General features: G+C 44.8%; 1 protein-coding gene across 3 annotated transcripts in view; it reads left to right on the top strand.

The window, feature by feature from the left end:
* The window catches only part of kif26ab (kinesin family member 26Ab), a 67,300-nt gene that overhangs the window by 31,329 nt on the left and 12,443 nt on the right, over nt 1–23,528 (top strand). For 2 of the 3 annotated variants that reach the window (XM_040042023.1, XM_040042024.1), the window contains exons 4-6: nt 2,776–2,975; nt 20,307–20,490; nt 23,100–23,312. In XM_040042023.1, coding sequence (XP_039897957.1) covers nt 2,776–2,975; nt 20,307–20,490; nt 23,100–23,312 — 597 coding nt within the window. Of the gene's footprint in view, nt 1–2,775; nt 2,976–16,854; nt 17,766–20,306; nt 20,491–23,099; nt 23,313–23,528 lie in introns of those variants that run through there. The other variant, XM_040042025.1, reaches the window with a different exon arrangement.

Below are 23,528 nucleotides of genomic sequence, written 5' to 3'. Positions count from 1 at the left end.
TACCGGCACTAAATGAGAAGGTGTGGCATGTTAGTCCTACATGGTAGGAACTCAGCTTTCACCTCAGTTGGTTTCTGGTGGTTACAGAAGCCAGCCAGGCACGAAAGCCAGATTAACGCAAGGCCTATTTCGCCTCAGCAGTAATCGTCTGTTGACTCCTGGGATCAAAGGTCACAGAGGAGTCCTAGTAGTCTAGGGTGGAAAAAGAGCTGTCCTACTCTGCTCACTTCACATTTCATAGGAAGCATTCTCCCAAACCCTTTTCACTCATGTGATTCACTTTTTTCCATTATGGTTACTTGCTTTGTCTCGTTTCCCCCCCTCCTTTTTCTTCCTTTTCTTTCCAAGGCAAAAGGATCAGGGAAGGGCTAGGGGTTAAAGGGTGTAAGGCCAACTCATTACTGACTTTGGGTGCAAACGGCTGAACACACATGGCTCCAGTGACACAGCCTAATTACTTGACCAGGGGATAGATTGTACTTTTCAGCCAGAATCAGGGAAAGTGCAGGTCCAAGGCTACAGAGAGCAGCTTGGCTGTGGAGCTTAAGTCCTCAGTTTTAATACTGAGGGGAATACTATTTGAAAGGCACTGTGCTAAGCTTGAGTGTGTGTGTATGAATGTACATGTCCATTTCAAGGACACGCTGAAACCCCACCTGTGACCAGCTGTCTCGTGTGCTCCTGAAACTGTCTGCTACTTGATTTTTAAACCGGCACTGCACCTACTCAGTCAGTGACAGATTTGATAGGCTGTACACATCTGCTTCCTGTATGGCTGTGCGTGAAGTGCCCTAGTCATACATGACAAAGTGCAGCAGGTCTGCTTCGCTGGTATGCACCAAGCTAACACCAGCATAGTGCGCGGCCTACTACTGTGGTTTGCTTTCAGTGTGCTGCCTGGTTTTTCATGCTTTTAAAGTCAAAACTTTGGAACGCGCAGCTTGATATCTGACTTAGCTTCTATGATGAAGCCCCAAGAGAGCAAAAGTAGACCTTTAAAGCAAGGCTATGACTCTAAGATCTGATAACAAGCTCAAAAGGAAGAAAAGGGAAAGTGGGAATTCATGAAGACCAAACACCACAAGGCTACTGTTTGACAAATGGTCAGTGGAGCGTTTCCAGGAAAAGATAATGCAGCCCTGCTTTAATATAGCAGCACATTGTACTGCGTGTACAATGTGCTGTAAAGCTGCGTGTAAAGCTAACAGTAGCAGGAGTCCAAGCAAGAACCAAGCCTGTCATATATGAATGTAACTATGTCCTCACATCCTGATGTATGGCATTCTCATGTCAGGCTTGGCATATAAATAGTGCAGCTGTCAGTGTGTGTAGACAAATGGCAAATGGTGGAAGGCCACACACTTTATAAAAAAGATTGTAAGGGGTGTTATTTTTGTTGCCAAACATGAGTCTAGGGCAAACCCCAATGTGGTAAATATGCAGAGGGCCTGAACTGTGTTTATAATACACTTCCTGTCAAATGGCACTGAGGCTGCTGCCCTGTGTTGGGCTGAATTCAAGGTCAGTGCTGATTACAAAGTGTCGTGTGTCAGTTTTATAAATGTTTTTTTGAATAGCTTCAGCCTTTCTTTAATTTCTGATGCTAAAACCTCAGAGAATGGGTTCTCGTCAGCTAGGATAAACGTGAGGCTTCAGTGGGGATTAACCTTTTGTCTGCATGGTGACTCCAGCTCCAGTGTCGTCTCAGAGTCAGCTTTTGACTTGCATAATTAGCTCTCTGCACGCCATGGCTTGGTGTAACCAAAATAAGTGGATCACTGAAGGCTCCGGAGCTCTTGCTCACCCTTTCTGTGCTCCAGCTTTCCAAAAATCCTGCAGTATTCCCCTCAACTTTAAAAATGAACTTAAAACCTGAGTTCTGAGAGCTAAAAGGTAATACTGCATGTATTTAATTTTTGTTACATGATGCATCTCAAACTCTGCGTGAAGCCTTTTTCACACACAATAAACCAATGGCAGTGCCATTAGATATAGTTAATGTTATTTTTCACAGCTTTATGTTGCAACAGTTTTCACAAAAATCTCGTCAAAACTTCTTCAATCTATTGTTAATTTATTACGCTGCAGACACAACTTAAACTTGTGGAACTGGTTCTAATGCAGAATGTCTTGCTGCAGAAAATAATTTAAAAAAATATGAAGACACACAGGTCTATCCTTAAAGGAGTTCATTCATAGATTTGGCATGAGTTGTCAAAGCCGAAGGGTTGAAAGAGATGCGCCATGTCTCAGTTTTGTCCTTTTCGTTTCCAGGGTAAGTTGTGCCATTTAAGCACAGCTCACATGCCTCATAAACATTTAAGCTATGGGACAAATGCCACCTGTACACCACCTGTTGTTACTCCCTGTGAAACTCTCTGAGATAGCTTTACTGAGTCTGCAGGATGAAACGTTCCTCATTCCTGAGGAGTAAAGTGCTAAACTTGCAGGTATAGATATAATCAGGAGCAAAGTGAGGTAAATCGCTAGTCATTTAATTACTAATTAAATGTGGGTTACCACTTAATTACAGTAGGCTGCAGCCAGAGGAACCTTGTAAGTGTTGCCAGAATCAATGAATGGTCCCGCATCCTTGCTGTTCTGTGGGGAGCTATCTTTGGATATTGCTGACTCCCACTAACTGGTACTGGCTGCAGCAGCTGCCCATCCATCTGTGGCAGAGGGGGAGCAAGTAAAGTGGAAGGAAGGTGAGCTGGAGTGGTAAAACCATTAAGTGGCGGTTGTGGTCTTATCTCTGTATCTGTGTGTACACAGGCCCATGGGTTGATGGGAAATGCAGACAGGGATGTCACAGCCTTGGAGGCCCCCGTCACCACCATGACCAGCACCAGCGGCAGCACCCTGACGCCCTGCAGACTGAGGAGCTCCAGTCAAGCGGGACTCCCAGCGCCCGTTACCAGTACATCAACCACCGCGTCTCCTTCCTCATCTGCAGCAGCCTCCTTCTTCATTAGGTAAGCACCTCCCCCATGCTGTCAAGTCACTGCATGGTTAATTGAAATGTGTTTGCATACACACCCGCATGCATTCAGTCTTCAGTGAGCTGAAGAGGAGATATGCACAGACTCGCGTGGTCTCATGGTTTTAACCTCCATGTGGGGCACTTATTCACTGGAGATGTTGTTCTTGCCATGCTTGAGTTATAGCATGCCTTGGGATACACATCATGGAACTAAATGAACCTTTTAGTTGCAGGCACCAGTGCCCATGAATAGAAAACAGAATTGCTTAATTCGATATGAGGAAGGAGTGTCTCACGAAAGGGGTTTAGGTTAAAGCTAGCTATTGTCCTGAGGTATTTTATGTTTAGTTATTTTTTTCTTTGTTTTGCCTCGCCAATTTAAACGGATCTTGCAATTTTCCAGCCATAGACTTACTGGATGCTCCCACAGGTGTAGCGCAGGATGCATTTTTTGTAAAAGCATTTTGGTCCCTGTGTATCCAAGGCTGAAGAAGCCTGTTTTTAAAGCATTGCTTGGCTTTGGTATTGTCGTTGCCCTGGAGAAGACTTCACCCTCTCTGTGCGGGTGCATGGTTGGGGAAATATTGTCAATGACAGATTCCCTGGCAGGCCAGTGCATACATTCCCTGCCTCATCTCTCCAAAAATTGCTGTGTTGTAATGAGCGTTTCTGAAAGGGAAGCTGGCTAAGAATGATGCATAGGACCATTGACGCTCTGCACCACAGGAGACAGAGAAAACCGGTGAAGGGGCTTGTGGAGTGTGACAGGAAGCCCATGGGGGATCAGTATGTGGCTTAGCTTTTCTTCAAGCATCCCAAATGGAGTTTGTGTTGCCAGCTTTTACAGGGTCCAAGTATATCAGTGGGACCATGAGGTCTTTCCTTTGACTAAGGGGATGTTCCAAATCCTCCACCTAATATGTAACTTCCTGTGTATCTTGCTTCCTGTCGCAGGAGCACGAGGTTTAAACAACAGTGAGGCATGACCTTCTGCTAGACAGGTTAAATTCCTGACATTGATTTATTAACGCTCATGTTTTCTTTGGACTTGAGCTAAAAGAAAAAGATAAGCATAAAGAGCTGCATCTAGCCATTCAGTGTGGACAGGAAAAAAGAGGAAGGTGGACTTGTTCTTTTCCCTGCAACAGGGCCTGGTGGAGCACACGGGGTGTAGAGAGTGCGCTCCACCACCACCTTTTATTTTATCCAAAAGATAATTTGCTGCCAAGAATGTTTTGTTTGACTTGGCTCGCAGAAATACGATAATGATAGGCCAACCTCAAACAGCATTGGGTTCTGCAGATAGAAAAAAATAGGGTGGAGGAGATCCACTGTTCTCCATTTGAAGCACACCCACTTCCTGACCTTCTGCAGCTGTTATCCCTGCAACAGGGATCATCATCAACATCATCGTGAAATCGTTGTTGCTCATTTTTTAAAAACATCATTGTTGTCTGAAACGTAAAACAGTCAAAACAAATTGAGTCATTCAACAATATTTTCCATTCGCTCTGATAGTGCTGTAGCTGCAAAAAAAAAGCAGATGAAATTAGCATCCCTCATGTTTTAGACATGATTGAAAACTCAGATCTGATTAGTATTCTTTTTTTGTTCTCCGTAGATACAATTAGTGAGATGCACGTGCAAATCCTTCGAGCCCAGGGTGTAAGACCAGAATAACCAAACAGCAGTTTTTTCTTACCCCAGTGGCGTGGAAACAGCTCCTTGGACACTTGTCTGACATTCACTAACACTATTCCATTCACAGATGAAATTTTAATTAGAATGCAATTAGCCGGAGTCTAGGTGTTCTCGCTAGGCTGTTGGTGAGAGGAAAAGAAAAGCGATTAACAATGTTTAATTTTGCAGCGGAAAAATAAGTCAACCATTCAACTAGTTAAAGAAGCATTTAGTTTAAATATGTCTGGTAAAAACACTGGTTTGATAACAACACAGCATTTGCATCTCCTTAGATGAATTATTTGTGCCTGTGAATTGACTAATTATGCCTTCAATGTTTTATTATTTTAATTTATTCTAATAGTGTCAACTTTACAACAAGTAAACTTTGATATTTTTATGGTTAGATTGTTCTAAGAGCAGCTTTGCCTCAGATTTCTAGTATATTTTGGGATTTTAAATGCTAAATTCAGTCTCTTCTCGCCACATCCCTAAGACTTATTTAAGTATTTAATGTAATTTATGGACAGATCATTTATTTGATAGACCAGATGATTATGGAAAAGAAGCTACTCATTAATTTAAGAGACCAAATGACTCATTTGTTCACATGAATTTATTTGATTAACAGCATTACAGAGATGCCTTCCAGGCTATGTAGACAAATGCAAGTCAAAAAAAAAAATCCAAGTGTAGCTTTTATTCTCTGAATCTTCCCATTCCAAGTCCATCAGCCATTTATATTATCTTGATGCTTCTTTTTCTTCCACTTGCAGAAAATAGGAAAAGTCTTTGATCATCTAATGAATGCTTCTTTCAGGCTTATGTGAAATTCCAGCTCAAAAACAGTTCTTTTGTCCCACTTCCTGTTTCTCGTAATCTTAGGAAATAGCTCGAAACCAAAAGATGACCCCAGGGCCAGTAACGACCAGTTTGCAATTAGACTGACTTTACAGTTGCAGAGCGACAGGAAGAGTCAGGGGTCAAACTCTGACTGGATGGTGTGTGTGTGTGTGCATATCATTATGTGTGTTTGGCTACGTCAGTGTGTTACTTGGGGTAATGAATTTAGAGCCATGTGTTCAGCTGACTAGCACGTTAACCACTGATTGTCTTGTGACAGAGCATATGATTAGTGTATTGACACACCGCTGTGTAATGAAACCAGGCGACGCTCACAGCAGGGGCTAGACGGTGCGGCTAACTGCTGCCTCGCACAACCTTCTCCCCATCTTTCTCTTCCATTAACATCTGCTGATTGTGGCAGTGTGTTTATTACACACCAGGCCCATGAGATGAGAGGAGATGGTTGCTCAGTTTGCAGCCAACTTTGATCAGCTGGCAAATTTTGTGTATAGCAGTATGAGATAGTGTTATCTTACGTTGTTGGGCCCCTGTTTAAGTTTGTCCATCTACCGTCTCTTATCATACCCCAGAGATGGACAATGAAGTCACTCTTAAGATGCAAGGAGATAATGAATAGAGCAGTATAGAGGACCTCAGAGACACGACAGTCGGTGGATGCAGACTTTAGAAGTGGCACGCAGGCTGAAAGGTTGGGATTTGCAGGGGCTGGGCGGACAGCTGTTTGCTGGAATGCGAAGGAGGAAGTGGTTTCATGGTCATCCACCGGTGCCTATAGCTGCTGCCCAGGTGAGTGTTTGTGCACTAATGACTGTGATTGTGCAGAAGGGATCCTCCTGTAATTGTGGCAGCAGGGCCATTTAGCCTCGGCTCTCCTGCACACACACACAAGACCGTGCCTTTGTGTCAGGAACGCTCACTCTGCCCTTCATCCCCCTGGCTGCTCTGAGTAACCATAGAAACAAGTCATTAGCTTGTGGGAATAAAATGTAACTGATTTTTCTTTCAAAAGTGAAGATTGGAAATCAGGAAGTTGAAACAGCCCTCTCTACTCCACTGGACTATAATTTAGTCAGATGGAGGGAAGAGCATCTCTTCAGTAATGAGTCCTACATGCTGCACAGTGGAAGCGCAGCAGGATGACAAGTAGCTGTTCTTGCTCTGAATAACAGATGACTTGCTGAAGGCCAGTGTCCAGTTATGTTTATTCTGGAGTTTGTGCGAGAAACTGAGCCGGCCTATTCGTTTTGCTTGTAAAGGAGACAGTGATGCAGTTGTATGGCGTCCATAGAGCGGCTCAGAGCAGACAAAGCAGCTCACTGCTGGCTTTGGTTGGCTGTGCTGTGATCGACAGCAGGGATCTCAGTGAATGACAAATAGGCAGGATAGATTATGTGAACCAGAGGGATGCACCGAGCACAGCTGATCTGGCCCACATGGCAGGGAGGATAAAGAGTGGGGCAGTAGCAGCTCCTTATAAGTGTTGTCATTCAGACGGTGTGCTCGGGCTGATGCTCCTTTCTGACAGCACTAAGAGCAGGAGACCTGTACCTGTGGAGAAGAATATTGGATTCACTACCATGAGAGTGAAGTAAGCTATTTTGTGCACAGACATCATTGAGCGCACTTGGATATTTGATATTCGTGTGTGTTTGTGTGCGAGAGGTGCCCTGTTTTCTTTCTCTCTTCCCCTCCCCTCCCCTCTCACCCCTTTCTCTCTCTTTCTCTCGCTCTCCCTCTCAATTTATCTTTCTTTGTGTGGCACACGCTCTTTTCCGCTCTGTGGAATGTGCAGTTTTGTGCAGTTGGAGTTGGACTGTCTGATCCCTGGAGGTGAGAGGCTAATGGTTTTGTTGTCAAGCCAGAGCGAGATGGATTCCACCACGAGAGCAGGAGTGTGAGTGGAATGTATAGCATGTGTAACATACTGTAGAAACCTTGGCTCCATTTTGAGAAAGTAGCCACAGTGGAGCTGAAATGTTAATACTACCTCTGTCTCCGGAGTCTGACGAATGAGAATTGATTCATATCAATCTGTTGAATCTGAGCAACACATGCCCAGGGCAGCGAATGGCTCATCAGAAGTATTGAGTGGGTGGTAGCTGGGATGGTTGAGCTGCTCTCTGGTATTTGTCTTTGTTTACTGTTGGATAAAACACCAGCTGGTATTTTCCTGCCATAATCTGGCTGATGGGACTAATGGCTGCCTCTGTGCAGCGGCGGACCCAGTGGCAGCTGAGGCCACAAAAGGGCTGGGGCTCAGTAGATAAACCCAGGTGTGAACCTGTGAACCAAGGCCTGTCGGGCACCGTCAAGGCTGAGGTGTTGATGGAGATCCTGCCTGGCCTCGGAGCCTCGGGCATCTGTGTCGAGTAGATACATCTCACTACCCACATCCACCTTCTCATCCACCCGCAAAAAGCAAAATGCCGCTCCACTCTGACTCATAATCCTCCATCGTTCTGAGGTAACAGAAAATTTGTCTTTTGATATAAAGACTGACATAGAGAAAACCGTGTTCAGCCTCGGTGGATATTAGAAATGAATAGAAGTACTGATTTGCATTTGCAGATTCCCTCTCACTCTCTGGGCATCTGTGTCTTCCCTGGGATATGATAACATGGTGTGATAGTGCTGTGCCCCCTGCAGCAGCAGACTGATGTGCTGTGGTGTGATGGGCAACACAGAGTCACTTGTGCCTGTCATTATAAATGGCAAACAGCTCCACTGAAAGAAAAGCAAAGGGTTTGTCCCTGCCTTCGTGGTAGCCTGATGCCTTTTCCCTCCCCAATACGCCAAATAAATCCCTGAGTCAGGAAGTCTGTCTGGCCCACTCACATAGCCTGCAGGGGGGCAGTTAAAGTGGGAGGGGGGTGACAAACAAAGTGCTGACTCAAGTCTGTGTGCTCGCCCTGGGTCCACGTGTCCTAAGCCCTGGGGGAGAGGGGAAAGCGCTGCCATCCTCGCCTGACAGATTGATAACATACATGAATAAATGTGGAGCATAGACCTCTGTCCTGCAGGCTTCTCACTTAACACTGGGCTTCTTTTGTCACTCAGGATGGTGACAGAGACAATAAATAAGGTTTAATTGTGTGCGATTGCTTCACGTGGGCAGGGTGAGGTCACGCTCCCAGCATCAATCCATTTCCGTCTCTGTTTGCCTGCCCACGTCCAGCATCCCCCATTTAACGGCATGTTTCTGATAACTGCCCACTGGGCTCCGTGATCAGCGCATTAGCGTTTAGTTATCGCGTTAGACTAAATTCTCTCACCCTCAGCCTGTTGAATGGATATTATGCATCGTGCCTGTAGGGGCTGAGGGATGCCATCTAAACCTCTTTAGTGCACCTCAGTGAAAAGTGTCATGCAAATGGAGTCTATTATCTCTGTCATTACAACCACTTTCTCTTTAACATTGTGGGTGTGAGACACTGAGTGAGAGTATGGAGGAATGAGAAAGAGTAAACTGCAATAGCTGGTGGCAGGGAATATATGTTGAGGAATTTTATGACCTATTGTGTGCAGTTGTAGAGTGACGCCCGTGGCCTCATGAGCTCCCACAAGTGCCTTTTTTTGCCTCAGAATCCAAGGAAACAAGGAAGGCTCCTAGTGGGGTTTCTCAGGCATCACAATGCTCAGCCACGCCACAGACTTCTATTCAACATGAATAACTAATATCTGCCTAAACACTGGTTGTAGGTTGACTTCCCCATGTGCTAGAGCTTTATTTTGTTGTGAAACACATAAATATTATATGCACAGCACCACTTTGCACCCGCCGTCCTTCGATAAGTCAATTGTGAGGCGCTAGCTTTCCCTGGATGTAGCTCGGATTACCACTGAGGATAAGGGCATTGTTAGGACAGGTTTCCCTCATTACCCACAGCCCTAGTAGCTGAATCATTTCATTCCGATAACACTGTCTTTTTTATTTTAATCTCCATCTATATGTAGCTTGGCTCCAGGAGGTTGAAAGGGTTCACATGGGTTGATGGTAGCTGTGGGGAATTTAAAACAAGTAACAACGGGGCTTGTAAGAAAAATTAAACATGAAAAATATTGCTGACAGTTTATTATCAGAACATTTTCAGTATTAACTTCTGTCTTCACTATAGTCTGCAGCAGTTAATGCAAAATAAGCTACATTAAAACAGGATGGATGCCTAATGGTCCTTCTGGTACATCGCCCATGTTTTATTTGCTCCACAGTCTACTTCTTAGTGGAGAATTATGAAGATTAAGAGTAATTGTAAAGGATATTGTGCCCCACCTTTTCATGTCCACTTATGTATGAGACAAGCGAGCGGCTTGGACGTGCAAAACCACCGTATCAAATTAAACGCTGCGAGGACGGTTGATCTCCCCTGTGTTTCTGTCACTGTTTTCTACATGCACGTCGTCTTGAATGGAGAGGATTATAGCCTATAATCGGTTCACGACCCAGCGCATGAGAGCCAGCTGTGGTGTGCTAAAATCCCCTTTTCCCCATACGCTCTATGAGAACCAGCAAGTGTAGCTGTGTGTGTTTCGGTGACTCAGTTTATCAGTATGTGATACAGGATAAACTGCTTAATTTGAATAATGTGGCTGCAGTCGCTGGCATTTTGGTGGCTTTTCTCAGCCACGCGGTTTCTTTGCTTTCCCTGCTTTTATTTTCAGATTGGTCTCCACTTTTCATTTGATTTACGTGGTCTTTCATGACAGTACTGCCCATTTCACCTGATTTGGACCTTTTCTGGTTTTAGTTGGGTTACCAGTTGACCAGAATATAGATGAAAGATTAGGAAACACATGTAAGACCTCCCCTCCCCCTGCTTTCTGTCTCGCCAGGCCGCCCACTGATTAATCACTCCCAAATGTTCTCATCAGCCTGTGGGCCTGTTTGTTGTGATAGCCTCTGTGTGGGAAAGTGCAAATAAATAATAGCTAGGTGTCTTACTCTGGCAGCAAATGATTAATGAAGTGGAGAAGTGATCCAGAAGTATTCTGACTTTTCCCCCCGTTGCCCGTCTCTCCCACAGTTATCACGCTCTCACGTTAGTTTCCCCTCTGACAGCATTACGCTACAGGGGCATAATATTTGATTGAGGAATTGTCTCATAATTGTCTGATAACAGGCCTCATTTGTTGCTTGTCTATCAAATATCCTGCTTCTAAAAAAGCACCGAAGCGATTTCCGAGACAGGAAACGTCACTCAGTCAGTGATAACTTCATGTGTGTTCCAAAAGTTGTGTTTGTGTGCCCTGAGTGCAACAGCCTACCTGATGTTTTTGAAGGCAAGACGTGGGTGGGATGACGGGTGAATCGCAGTTCAACATGTGAAAATGTGGAGTTATTCCAGATTCTCTGCAGCCTGGGAGAGGAGCATAGCAAAATACCTGGAGCGCTGTCTGAGGAGCAGAGAGAAAATGCTCTGGAAGAGATGAAAGCAGCTGTTAATCTTTGTCAGCAGTGCCAGAGGTGGGGAGACTGCAGTCGGCGGAGCAGGGATGAACATGTCTTCATTATCATCTGTCACCCATCAGCTGAAAAGTGAATGTTCTTCCAAAGACTTTTACTTTTGCTGCATGAACCAGTTTTGACACATTAGCGGAGCATTTTACTGACGCTGCATTTTTGGAAACCTCTTGTAAACAATTTAGAGTCAATTGTTAGAGATTTTTGTTGGATGACCTTTGAATTTCAATGCAGTTATTTCCAGTTATTTCCACAAAGGAGTTTAATTGGCCCATTTATCCAAATGACTAACAAACATGTCCTGCAGAGCTAAAGCCTGTGCTTTCTTCACCTCGTCATGGCCCAGTGTTCAAGCTACTTAAGGCCATATTTGCAAGACTTGATCCTCAATGTTACAAGGAACAATAAAGTGAAAGTAAATGCAACAATACCCTACAATTTTCCTTCCTTTGCTCATCTTAAGCCTTCCTTAAGACCCTAGCTTGGCAACAGAGTTTTGCGGCCTTTCACTCCGGGGTTGAGGTGAATTAGTGGGTGTGTGACTGTGCAGGGTGTCTGGAGACACAATACTTAATATTCAGCGTGTTAAACACAAAAACCCTGTGTGTTTGTCTGCCAAAAATATTCCCACCTCTCTTTAACCTTATTGGCAATGGCACAGAGCGCCTTCTCTGTACCGCAGTGGGATAGTGAGGGTCTACTGGCATGAGCCAGTTCTTCTTGATCTGACATCCAAAAGCACAGGAGACAAATCAGCCTTACATAGTTTCTTTGATTTTTCTCAACAAAATCAGAGTAAAAAGAAGTTCTTTTTACGCCTGCGCTGATACAAGCCACTTCTTAAATTTGTGTTGTTTACCCTCATGTACTGAATCACCAAACCAGGTTTTCTTGAATATTGATGAGTTTTTTCACTTTCTGGGCCAACTGTTCCATTTATTTTTGGCCGACTGGGAATTCCCATCTTTGGGAATAAAGTAATTCCAAGATGGCTGTGGCATACCCCCACCAATCATTTTTTCCCTGTTTCTTTCTCAGGCAGAAAATGATTTACCTCCTCATGGACAGCGCTTCACTGGCACACAGCCAGGCCCACTGATCGAAGAGAGGACTTGGCTCTACAGCCTGCTGCTCCCTCCCTCGCTCTCTGTCTTTCTTTCTTCCTTCCTTACGCTTCCTCTGCAGCTTTCTCTTACTTACTATCCCCCCCAATTCATTTTTTAACGCCTTCCTCACCTCTACAGTGCTTTTCCCTCCATTTACCACTCAGAATCCCTTTCTTCCCCCGTGTTCCAAATGATCCCCTGTTATTCAAGCAATTCTCCAGAGGATACCCTAATCCCTTGTTTTCCAGCTCAGTCCACAGACCGGTTGAAAAGAGTTCTAAGGAGATTGCAACAAAACAGATTTACAACCTCCGGGAAGAATTTGGGATTTTATTTACGGAAAGCTGCACTTCTTTTTCTTCTTCTGACAGGAAACCTCCCTGAATCCACATTATGATACAAATGCGACAAGTCAATTGCAAAAAGGCGACATCAGTTTTTGTGCGGAATCCTTTCTTTTCTGTGATGACGCATTGTATCCACAGATGTTACATGAATGCATTTGGCCTTACTTAATTGGCTGCGGATTGGTGCAGTGAAGATGCTCAGCCTTGGGCCGTCAGCAGTCAGCGCACAAATAATGATCCATTTGATATTCTGTGTCCAAGGCCAGACGCTAAGCAGGAACAAAAGGCTTGTTGAACACCTTGTTGGAACAAAGAGCTTTCCTGAAAAGCGTCGGTCCGATGCGTTTGGAGTGTGCCGTGCAGGGTATCGCTCAGCTAACTGGACATTGCATTCATTGCTGTCTGGTTTTGCTGGGATTCGTTTATCTATTTCTGAGGATTTATAGAAAGTCTATAAATCTTAGCCTGGGGGTGTTTGGCCACTTCCAGCAAACTGCTGCTGTGTAAGCCAATACAGCACAGAGGAGCTCTACCTTCAGTATACTATTAAAACAGCCAAGCAGGAGAAAGCAGCCTCGCAGTCAGTTGAAAGCTTCAGAGCTTTGGATTGATAAGATTTAACTGACAGCCCGATAAGCCTGATAGTTCTCTCTTCCATTTTAATGTGTCTGGGGCTGCCAAAGGAGTGAGGAAACACATTTTTCAAAACTACTGGAAAGATCTTGGTTTGGAAAGATGCTCATCTGAATCTGAATCTGAACGATAAGATAACCATGCTGAACAGGGGAGAATGTCTGTTCCCGTAGCTCCAGGTGGGAGCTTTTTTTTTCTTTTTTTTTTAGCAGCGTCTGTAAAATAAAATTGCATATTTTTGTGCTACAGTTACATTTTTTAAAAAACCATATTCGGCATTAATTTCAGTGTCCATGCTGCTGTAGCCTCAGGCAGTTGTTTTGAGTGATTTAGGATAAGAGGGAGGAAGTGAGAAAAACTAAATGAATGTTTATACCAGAGGTCTTTTAATTGCAGGGAGACTTTAGAAAGAAAACGGGCTCATTATCAGACTAAACGTCTGTGCCACACAGGAGGCTCTGTCATCTATTCAACAGCCAGCTCTAAAGCGTTCTCCCCATATGTTCAGTGCTGCGTCTCAGGTAACCCAACTATGTCTCTGTGGGGCAGCTGTGACTCAGGGAGTGGAGCAGGTTATCCACTAAACAGAGGCTTGTGCTTCATTTATTGGCTTTTCCGCCCGCGTCCTTTGGTGTGTCTTTGCACAAGATACTGATTCCCCAAAATGGTCCCTTAGTTACATATTTATGTAAAGCACAAGTGCTATATGTATGAATGATGCTTGTGATGCTTTAAGTATTCAGCAAGGCTAGAGGTATATAAATAAAGTCCATTGACCATTTCTCTGGTTAGTTTAAGAACCTACCTTATGTGACCACCGGAGCTTTTAGTGTTAGGTTAATGCGTATGTTTATACTCCACATCTGAAAGATGGTGACACTTACAGCTTCACAGGGCAGTCAAAGGGTCTTTTCTAATCCTCTGAAATACAGCTACAACGGATGAACTCTCAGGAAGCTTTTATGGCATGGAAGCATTTGTCTCATTTAATGATCGGCATCCTGACCTTGTTAGTAAATCTTGTCTGGGTGGGCATTCTCGCTGCCAGTGCTGGTTGGCAGAGGATGACATCACCTCCTCTCGTCTGCACACCGTATGAATGTGTGTGTATGCATGTGTGTGTGTTCACAGGCTGATGTCATGGTCACTTAATCACTGCCAAAGTTTAACGAAGGCTGGGTCAGGCTGTGGGTGACCTGGGACCGCGAGGCCAGTGCAGAGATGCAGATTTGCTTTAATCCTACCTAAAATTTGGCAAAGAGAAAACCACACAGCGATGTCTGCCTGCACACAAAACTTCGGTCTGGTGCTCTTGCTTTAACAGAACTAAGTCTGTATTTCTCCTACAGACAGTAGATTTATGTTATACCCCCACACCTTTGGGGCAGAGAGCTGTTTGATCATGTCAAGGGCAGCCCATCAATAAGACAGCCTGTACTGATTTTAGCTCTGGGGAGGTTTCCTAATGATTATCTTTTGACTCAAAAACACAGTACCTGCTCTGATATAGATCAACAGACATCCAGCCCAGTTCAATCATGACCATCTGCTGATTTGGCATTTATGGTGCGGGCAAAATACTCAGTATATACAACAGCAACATGGCTATATCGGCTTCAACTAAAGAGAAAGTCTCACGAATGCCATCACTGGTATGGGGTAAATTCTCAGTGTCTCTAGCAACCAGTGAGCGAGTGAACTCATTGTGCCGTAGTCATTATCACTGCATGGTGTTGAAGCTGGCTGTAGCCCCAGTACTCCCATCTCCCATTCGTGAAGAGCTATGCCAGCCTGCTAATCAGCAGCAGTGGGAGACTCGCTGTGGGTGGGGTGGCGCGGGTAAAGCAGTCTCATATCAGACTGAGTGATCTGATCCGCGCATGAATGGCCAGAGCAGCCTTATCTTGTCTGCAGAGGGGGGAAAAAGGAGATTCACAGAAAGGAAGTGTCAAGGATAGTAAATGCGGCCAACATGGTAATTAACCACAGAAAAGAGGTACCTAAAGAGCTGTATAGCTGGCGTGGAGAGCAGAGACAAATTTGTACAAACAAGCTAATGGGCGCACCAACTAATGTCTCTCTGGGTCAGAGGAATTTCTCTTGTTAATTTGACAAAGCAAAGAAAAAAGGCTGGGAACATTATTGACAGGCTACAGTGAAGCTTTGAATCTAGTCAGAAAATACAGCCTAACCATTCTTTCTCTGTCGTGCCACCATTGACCACCTCCGCTCCTCCCTCGCTCTCACTCCCTCCTTAGGTAAAGGACGAAATCTACATGTCCTTTCTCGAACAAAGGCACCGGGAGACCTTTTCATTTAAAGGGTTCTTGATTTTACATCTGTCTTGCTTCAGCTCATTTATATATATTACTCTGATTATCTGTCCCTAAGGTCTGTTCATAAGAAGACAGTGATGGAGCTGAAAGACTATCAGGATAGTTCCAACTGTGGCTGTCCCCTATTTTTATGTCAGTTTGATGTATAACAGTGAAAAGCACACTGGTGGTAGCAGCAGTAGGGATGAGAATAATTACCGGTTGCACTGTCAGAGTGACCAATGCCGACATTAGTATTGTCTTTTACTCATCATCTGTTGCCAATCATTGCTCAAAGGGATTCGATGGTGGTGAAGCATGTAGAACTCTGTTAGGAGACAGTCCTAGCACTTTAAAATAAGCCCACCTCAGAAACGCAAACACTGCAGAAAAGCAAAGGTAACCATGCTATGGAAGGGCAGAAAGGGAAGAAGGAAAAGGTTATGTGATATATCAAACAGCTTTATTACTGTACGAAAAATGTAGGTGGTGTTGGTTTTATTGTTTGCCTTCAAATTTAATCCAGCAGAGTTCATATAAGGGGCACTGTGTCAGAAGGAGAGGAGCCGATAGAGCTTTGTGCTGCATGTACTTTCATCTGGCAAGTCTCACACCCACTCTGTTTGCCGATATGTTGTAGTAGGCACTCTGCAGCCAAAGTAGCAGCCTTTCAAACAAGACTGGCTGGTTGGGGGGGCTGAGAGGGCTTACTGGTAAATTGGCAGCCCAGGGAATACAGGGTACTCTCACCCCAGCGCTCACCCACTCACATGCTTTCATTCCCCTTTTTACCCTTGACCATTGACTGACTGCGTTCTCTCTTAGCGGCCAGCATAAATCTGCCTTTCTAAGAAGTCATTTGTTCATTTTCTGTCCTCTTTTTTTTGTTTTGGTTTTTTTTAATCTCCCTCAGCTTTCCAGTTTAGTCAGAGCATCATTCATTGAAGAAATCCATTTTTCTCCTCTTAAGTACATCCTTCCTTATCCTGTCTCGCTCCTTATGATTAATACCGCTCTCATTCTTCCGGCTAATTACATCTGTTAGCAACGACAAAAAATAAATAAAATAATACAAATATGTAGTGTACACATGCTACCCCAAAAACACAGGAACACACATGTAGTCTCGGGCTCATGGATGCATACACTGTAGGCATACTAACCAAATCTGTTTGAAGTGTGGGACCCTAAAAGAAGAGAGGGCTCCTGCATGCATTAACTATTCATGTGACGTGTGGTGGGGTGCGTGCATGTGTGTTTGTGCAGAAGGCTGAATGAGACAGTGAGTGTGTGTGTGCGTGTGGGTAGAGAAAGAGAGAGAGAGAAAGAGAGCACTCGCAAATTGCGCCGCAAGCAGCCAGCAATCGAGCGCTGACACCTCGTCTGGCAGTCGGAGGGAAAAGGGGCTGGGCTGAGGAAAGAAAGGGAGAGAGAGAGGGAGAGGTGGGAGGCAGGGAGAGAGGAGGGAATGTGTGTGTGTGTGTGGATGTGTGTGTGTGAGAGAGAGAGCCAGGGAAAGAGAAATAGAGAGAGACACGGCAGGACAGCTGCCAGAATTTCTCCGATTGCAGGAGAAGGACTAAGAGGTGGAACAGGAGCAGGAATTCTTCTCATTCTCAGCTACTCAAGGAAATCTTGCAGCCCAGCCAGGAGCGCTGATTATTTTCCCTGCCTTCTGCCTGTAAGCAGTAGAGCGTCTGGGAAGGACCGAGGCATAAGGATCTGTAACCACTCACAGCAGACAAGTACGGTGGATTAACTGGATGAGGGGGAAAAAAGCAGCCTATGGGATGACTGAAGAATTGGATGTGAAGAAAAAGTAAAACTGAGTCGGAGGACAAGCCAAGTTTCTGCGGTTTCTGAACTGCGTCTGAACTTTTGCAGGTGATGGAGACACGCAAGGAGTTAGAGATGCTTTCGTAGTGCATGAACACAGGAGGTGCACATCCTCCACCTAACCTCGTCCTCACCTTCTCTTAAGAAACTCTCTGGATTACACCTTCACTGCGCACCTACTGGTTTTCCTGAAGGGCACTCATCCTGCCTGCCCACCTCCACCCAGCCCCACCTGCCGCTTGTTCCATTCAGTTACTATGACGCCCACGCCTCCCACTCGTCGCTCTCCCTTTGCCCCCCGAGCTTCTCACAAGCCTCTGTGAAATTAAGTGGAACGTTGATGATCGTAGCGAAAAGGACCTCTGTGCCTTGAGTAGCAAGCAACCCCACCTCGCTGTGTAATTGCTGAGCGTGCCGGCGTAGCAAATGTGCAAATAATGGAGAAAAGTGACAACACGGACAAGGACAGCAAAGTCGAACTCTATCAGTTGCCTGTTTTTTGACTATGAGCATAAACTAGATAATGGATTGGAAAGAGCTGTAAGTATCTCACAATGTGTGCATGTCGGGGGGGGAAGCTTTGGCTCACTTTTCTAACATTCAACAGAATTCATAAAGCATGAGTGTATGTTCAAGTGTTTTCGGGCTTCGCTTCCTCATACATATAGAGTCTCCTTTGAGCATTTTAGAGAAAGTTGTGAAGGAAAACAGCTTCATTAGCATTGAGATTGAGTGAACAGGTGGACAAGCTGTTGTGGGCAAAGAAATCTGAGCCTCTCTTCACTGCCTCTCTCTCTTTTTTTTCCCAATGACTGATCATATAGTTGTGTAAGGAGAGGAGAGAGAAAGGAGAGGACGTGGGAGGGAGAGGTGGGGAGAGACAAGCAGTTTACCTGTGTACGTGTGACTGTGTTGAAAAAAACAAAGCCCTAGCATAATCATCCCTCACCTTCCATTCATGAACATGTGCACTGATTGTCATTGTGTTGCATGAATTAAAGCTCAAGGTTACAATCGCAGCTTTGGGCTGTGAACGCTACTCGCTGGTCAAAACAATTATAAATGAAGTGGAGTGGCTTTTTTTCTATGCAACTCTATGGGTGCTGCTTGATTTCTGTCTAAACTCAAAGAGAAGAGAGAATGAGGTGAGGGGTGAGAGAGGGAGAGAGGCAGAGAGAGACAGAGGGACAGGGTAGATTTATCTTGAATGAACGTGCTGCGGATGCCTCTCATAAATGCGCGTACACACTCGCAGACTCGCGCAGCCACGTGTACTCTGCTATAGTTTCCCCTTTCTTTCTCTCCATCTCGCATTCATCTATTCCATCTCACTCCGTGTCACACGATCCGTCTCGCATGCTATCACACATAGGCAGCTCCCCGGGGAGCGGCTTCTCCTGTAGTCTTCTTGGATGCAATAATTATTCCATCAGCAAGCAGTGTGTTCGCTGATTGTGCTCTTGGGCTGTCACTGCAGGGGGTGTACAGTGGAGAGGGGAGGGGGTGGAGAAGAGGAAGCGGGGTGGGTTGTCACTCCAGGATACAAGGAGATAGGGACGAGAGGGGGGTTCTGTTTTTGGCAGCAGCCCACCTAGTCCTGTCCAGAGGAGCCCAGAACACAGCTAATGAGCTCAGGCTGGCCTTTTAGAAAAATGCTACTCACCAGGACATGGATCTGTTCCTTTTTGTACTCCAGATTTCCTCTTTTCTCCTTTTCACGTTCTCTATGTATTCTACCTCTCCTCAAAAGCCTTGCTATGCAGATTTTTCACATTCTATTCTCAACTTCAGGTCTTCCTTAATTCTCCGCGCCACACTTCCCTTCATGTTGACAACCGGCCCTTTGTCTTCCCCGTACTTCTCTGAAATCTGACTGCTTAAATGAAACCCATTTGAGTGCATTTGAATTACCTTTGGGTATTACTTTCCTTACTGACCTTGAATTACTGCCTGAGGTGTGTGTTAACTGATCTAGGGCAAAGCAAAAACTCGAACCACCTGGACCGGGGTCCCTGCAGGCCAGGCAGAGATATTGGTGTTGCCTATAAAGTTGAAGAAGTTTGCACAAAAAAGAATGACTCCTCCTGATTGTTCTATGGAGATCTTTTCGACTTTGAAAAGAGACCAGAATGACAGCGGAATTTAAACTGTGAAAAAGGTCAATTCACTTACAGAACTGGGTTCTGTTTGGTATCAGCAGAACTGTCATGTGACTATCTAGATATCACTAAACTAACATCTGATTATCGAGGTTGTTTACAACTTCCAAAATACATACATGTGGTAGGTTTGTCTCAAATACTAAAACAATATGGGTCTTTTCTAATGCTTTTCTAGCTAACAATTACACATCAGGAGAACCTCAGTGCTCAGTATCTTGCCCAAGGATACATTGGGATGCAGCCAGCGATTGAACCACAACTTCTTATTAGTAGATCATCTGCTCCATCTTCTGAGTCACAGCCACCCAAATGATGCTGTCATCATGGCTTAGCTGCAATGATTAGCAGAGAAGGACACAAGTATGTGCTAGAGGGAAGTGTTTCAACAGTCCTCAGCTGTCACATCCACGACAGGTTTTTTTGCTGTGTTTGATCAAAATAAGTGCATGTATTTCCTGTGGCTTTACAGTCTGCGTCTGGTCCCCTTGAGCAGAGAACCTGGTGACCATTTGTCTTAGAGAGCTGTTCTGTATAAAAACATAAAGGTGTAAGAGAATCCCACTTTTAGTTTAAGTCGAGAGCTGAAACATTATCCTTCTTGGTATGGGAGTATGAGTTGGGAATTGAGGGAAAAGCATTTTTAGAGTGGAGAAGGGTTGGGAGTGGTGGCATAGTGTAACTCACCTCCTGACTTTGTTTACTTTGGCAGACTAAGAGCAGATTGTTGACCTTTATGTTAAAGTGTTAGCGTGTGGTTTTTGTCAAGGTAGACATTTAAAATCAATAACCTCTTGGTAGGGTACCTCCTCAAGAAAACATTACCTGAGAGAGAAAGAAAAAGGATTTGCTTAACTTTACAGCTTGGTAGTTTTCTAAGTATAGCTTTACTTTCAAGGCTTTTTTTTCTTCCCACTTCCAGGGCAGCTCAGAAGCTGAATCTTTCCTCCAAGCGGAAGAAAAACCTGCCTTCCCTGCTTCACCCGCAAGAACCCTCCATCTACCCGACCAACTTCAGCGGTATCCTGCAGGTCTCGCCACCCCCTGCCCCACCATGTCTGCTCCGTGCTGTTTCCAAAGTGAAAGAAAATCCAGGGATGGGAAAGGTGAGAAAAGACACACACAGAGGCACCAGAGACAGAATGCTTTTAATGCACAACAGCTATACAACACGTGCTCTCATAAGCCACCATTCCCTTCCTCCCTTGCCCTGCAGAACTGCGTGTGCCAACATTTATGGATACACACAAACCCCTATTTGGAGGGTTGAATGCAGAGTGGCGACAGACTGGTCTGCAGGCAGCGTGCTGTCTGGTCCAGTCCATGCAGATGCAGCCAGATAAGCCTGCTGGAATGTCATGAATTCACTCAGTTTGTGTGACCAGCATTCCTCTCTGTGAACACAGAAAAGACAGTAAAAACTATAATTCACCAATCTGTGGTCACGTTAGCATCAAGACTCCTAATTCCATTTTAGGTGCAGTGTGCAGTGTTGAAAGTCAGGCTGCCAGCGATAGAGCAGTCATTAAACAAAGCTGTATAAACACATCTCTCTTCCTTTGTGGTTTATTGGGTATTGTTTGTCTGAGCTGGCGTCCTGTATTTATAAAGCAGAAGAAGTCCCCTAACAAGATTAGATCCCACCTGGACAGGAAGTGCTCGCTTCTGTTGCCAGGTATCCAGACGGTTGAAATTTTGCCACATATTGTAAATCTCCCATTGACACGGGGACTTCATAAAAAACCTGTGCTATTAACAAGCCTACTCAAGCTCACACCTGATGTATATGATCCATCTGTGCCGTTTAAGCAGCTGGTTTTCAACGGGAGATCAGGATTTATGACATTTTATGATATTGTTCCAAGTCTGCTTGCACAGATTTTCAGGTTTTCTTATAGTAAAGTAAACAGATCCGTGTGCTTTCCTGGTTTGTCTGCCTCTCTTTCACCTGTGGAATCGCACGTGAAATAACATTTTCAGTCGCTTTCACGGCTTCTCCGGATCTGTTTCATTCGAATTCAATCAATGTTTCCAATCAGGTGTAGGTGGGTCACTTCCACTTCTCCACTTTTGACCTAGACACAGTTCTTTCAGGTGTAAGGAGCTGAGTGGACGGAGTCATGCCAAGCCTCACTAATGGATTTTGTGGGGGATCAAGGGACAGGGAACCAGGGGCCATTAGCACGGAGTCCGAGGTGTGAAAATACTACAGCCAATCCTCTGTGGCCTCCACTATCTGATCTCTGCCAACGTAAATAAAACAGGGACATTAGCTCACTTGGTAGCCTCTGTCTGGTGGACAGACATGTGGTTGTCATATATGGAAGCCCTGTTTAAATGACATAGCAAATGTAATTCACTCAACATATGCACTTGTCAGTCACAACAAGAGTCCCCTGTGGAGTATAAAGAGTGCTTGCACTTGGCCTGGGGTATCCAAGATGAATTCACTCACTGAAAGAAAGGGTTTTCCAGCCACATTGTTTGTGAGTGCTGGAGTCTATATCTGTAGCAATATTAATATACGAGTCAGGGAAGAATGGTCCTTTTGTGTAGGCGTGAAGATGGTGGAGAGTCCTGAGCTGAGCAAAGCAGCCTTATGTCAAAAAGGGAAGAGAGTTGGTTGTATTTTAAGGGTTTTATTTCAGTGCCTGAGAGGCACCGTAGGTACTTTTTCAACAAGCTTTAAAATGACTCTGGATTGAGTTCCCTGTCATGTATACTGTAGGACAGAAGCAATTCAGCTGATGTAATGTTAGGCGCAGCACTAAATACTCTGGGAGTTGACAGGGACTCTAAAGACTGCTAAACATATCCAAAGAGCCATTTCTGTTCCCTGTCAGTCACAGATATATTTCCAGAGAGCCTTTGGAGAAATAGAAGTGGCGCTATCTGACCATCAGATTGTAAAGGAATATAGAGATGTCAGAATTTCTAAAGAGGTGTCATATAGCCTGACACACATAAGCACACCCACGCAAACCACAAACTGTGCATCTATGCATTAGAGACATAGATTGTCTGTAAAAGAGGTCCTACCACAAGGCATGAATGGGCATGTTAGTGAATCAACATCTTTAGATGCAAGATGCGATCATGTTTAACGTACCATGTTGGCATCAAGATCTATATGTTGACCTGGGGAAGGTGTTAAGAATCTACGCTCATTTTATAAATACAATATGTCTCAGAATATAGCAGGGTGGGTCCCTTGACGGCAAGTCGTTTTGCAGGCAATAGAGGGAAAGGAGAGAAAAAGGAGAGTTAGGAGGTGGAACAACAGGCAGGGGGGGCATATGCTCCTGCACTCCCACGCTGGTGAGCTGTTCCTGGTCCAGAAAAAACAATCTCTAGTGGGATAATCCCCCAGCAGGGAGCTGCACACACACCAATTTCTAACATTTTCAGCTGTGACTTTCAATACTCACCTTGCTGCCTTTTACTAACACCATTAGCCAATGTGTTGACCCAGGGAGAGTTTCCATGGTAACTTTCAGTGTCCATCAGCTCTGACAAAGTGAACGTGATCTTAATGCACAAACGCTGAAGGACCTTCAGTTTGCAACTTTTATATTGAATGCCTGCCTTATGTTTTTCCCGTCTCTTCGCTTAGTGCACTATAATCAAAATGTCTGTCTTTTTGTCGTGTTTTTGTGCCATCTCAATTTCTAACACACTGCTGTTCTCTCTTTTTGCTTATTTGATGTTGCTTTAGGTGAAAGTGATGATGCGTATCTGTCCGTCTCTGGAGGCTGCAGACTCCTCAGAGTCTCAGTCTTTCTTGAAAGTAGACAGTAGGAAGAAGCAGCTGACCCTCTACGATCCCGCGTCCAGCCCACACTCTAGTTCAGGGCACAGGAGATCCGCCACTGTGGCCGTCCCAAAGATATTTGCCTTTGATGCTGTTTTTACCCAGGATGCTTCACAAGTAAGGGCCAGTGTTTGTGTATGTGTGTGTGTATTAGAGCAAGAGAGCTATTTTTCTATTTGTTATCAGGGAATTCAGCCTCTCAAGGGCAAAGGGACGTCTTTATACTTGCAGGGTGTGACCAGAGGCTTAGAGAAAAAAATGCCTTTCTTGGGTCAAGGGGCATTCTTAGCAACATGGGCCTAACAGCTGGGCTTTTAAGCCCTCTAAGGAATG

The sequence above is a fragment of the Simochromis diagramma genome, unplaced genomic scaffold (assembly GCF_900408965.1).
Source record: "Simochromis diagramma unplaced genomic scaffold, fSimDia1.1 OVJJ01000304.1, whole genome shotgun sequence".
Lineage (NCBI taxonomy): Eukaryota > Metazoa > Chordata > Actinopteri > Cichliformes > Cichlidae > Simochromis > Simochromis diagramma.
The sequence above is the reverse complement of the archived record's forward strand: the minus strand, read 5'-3'. Positions and strand labels throughout refer to the sequence as shown.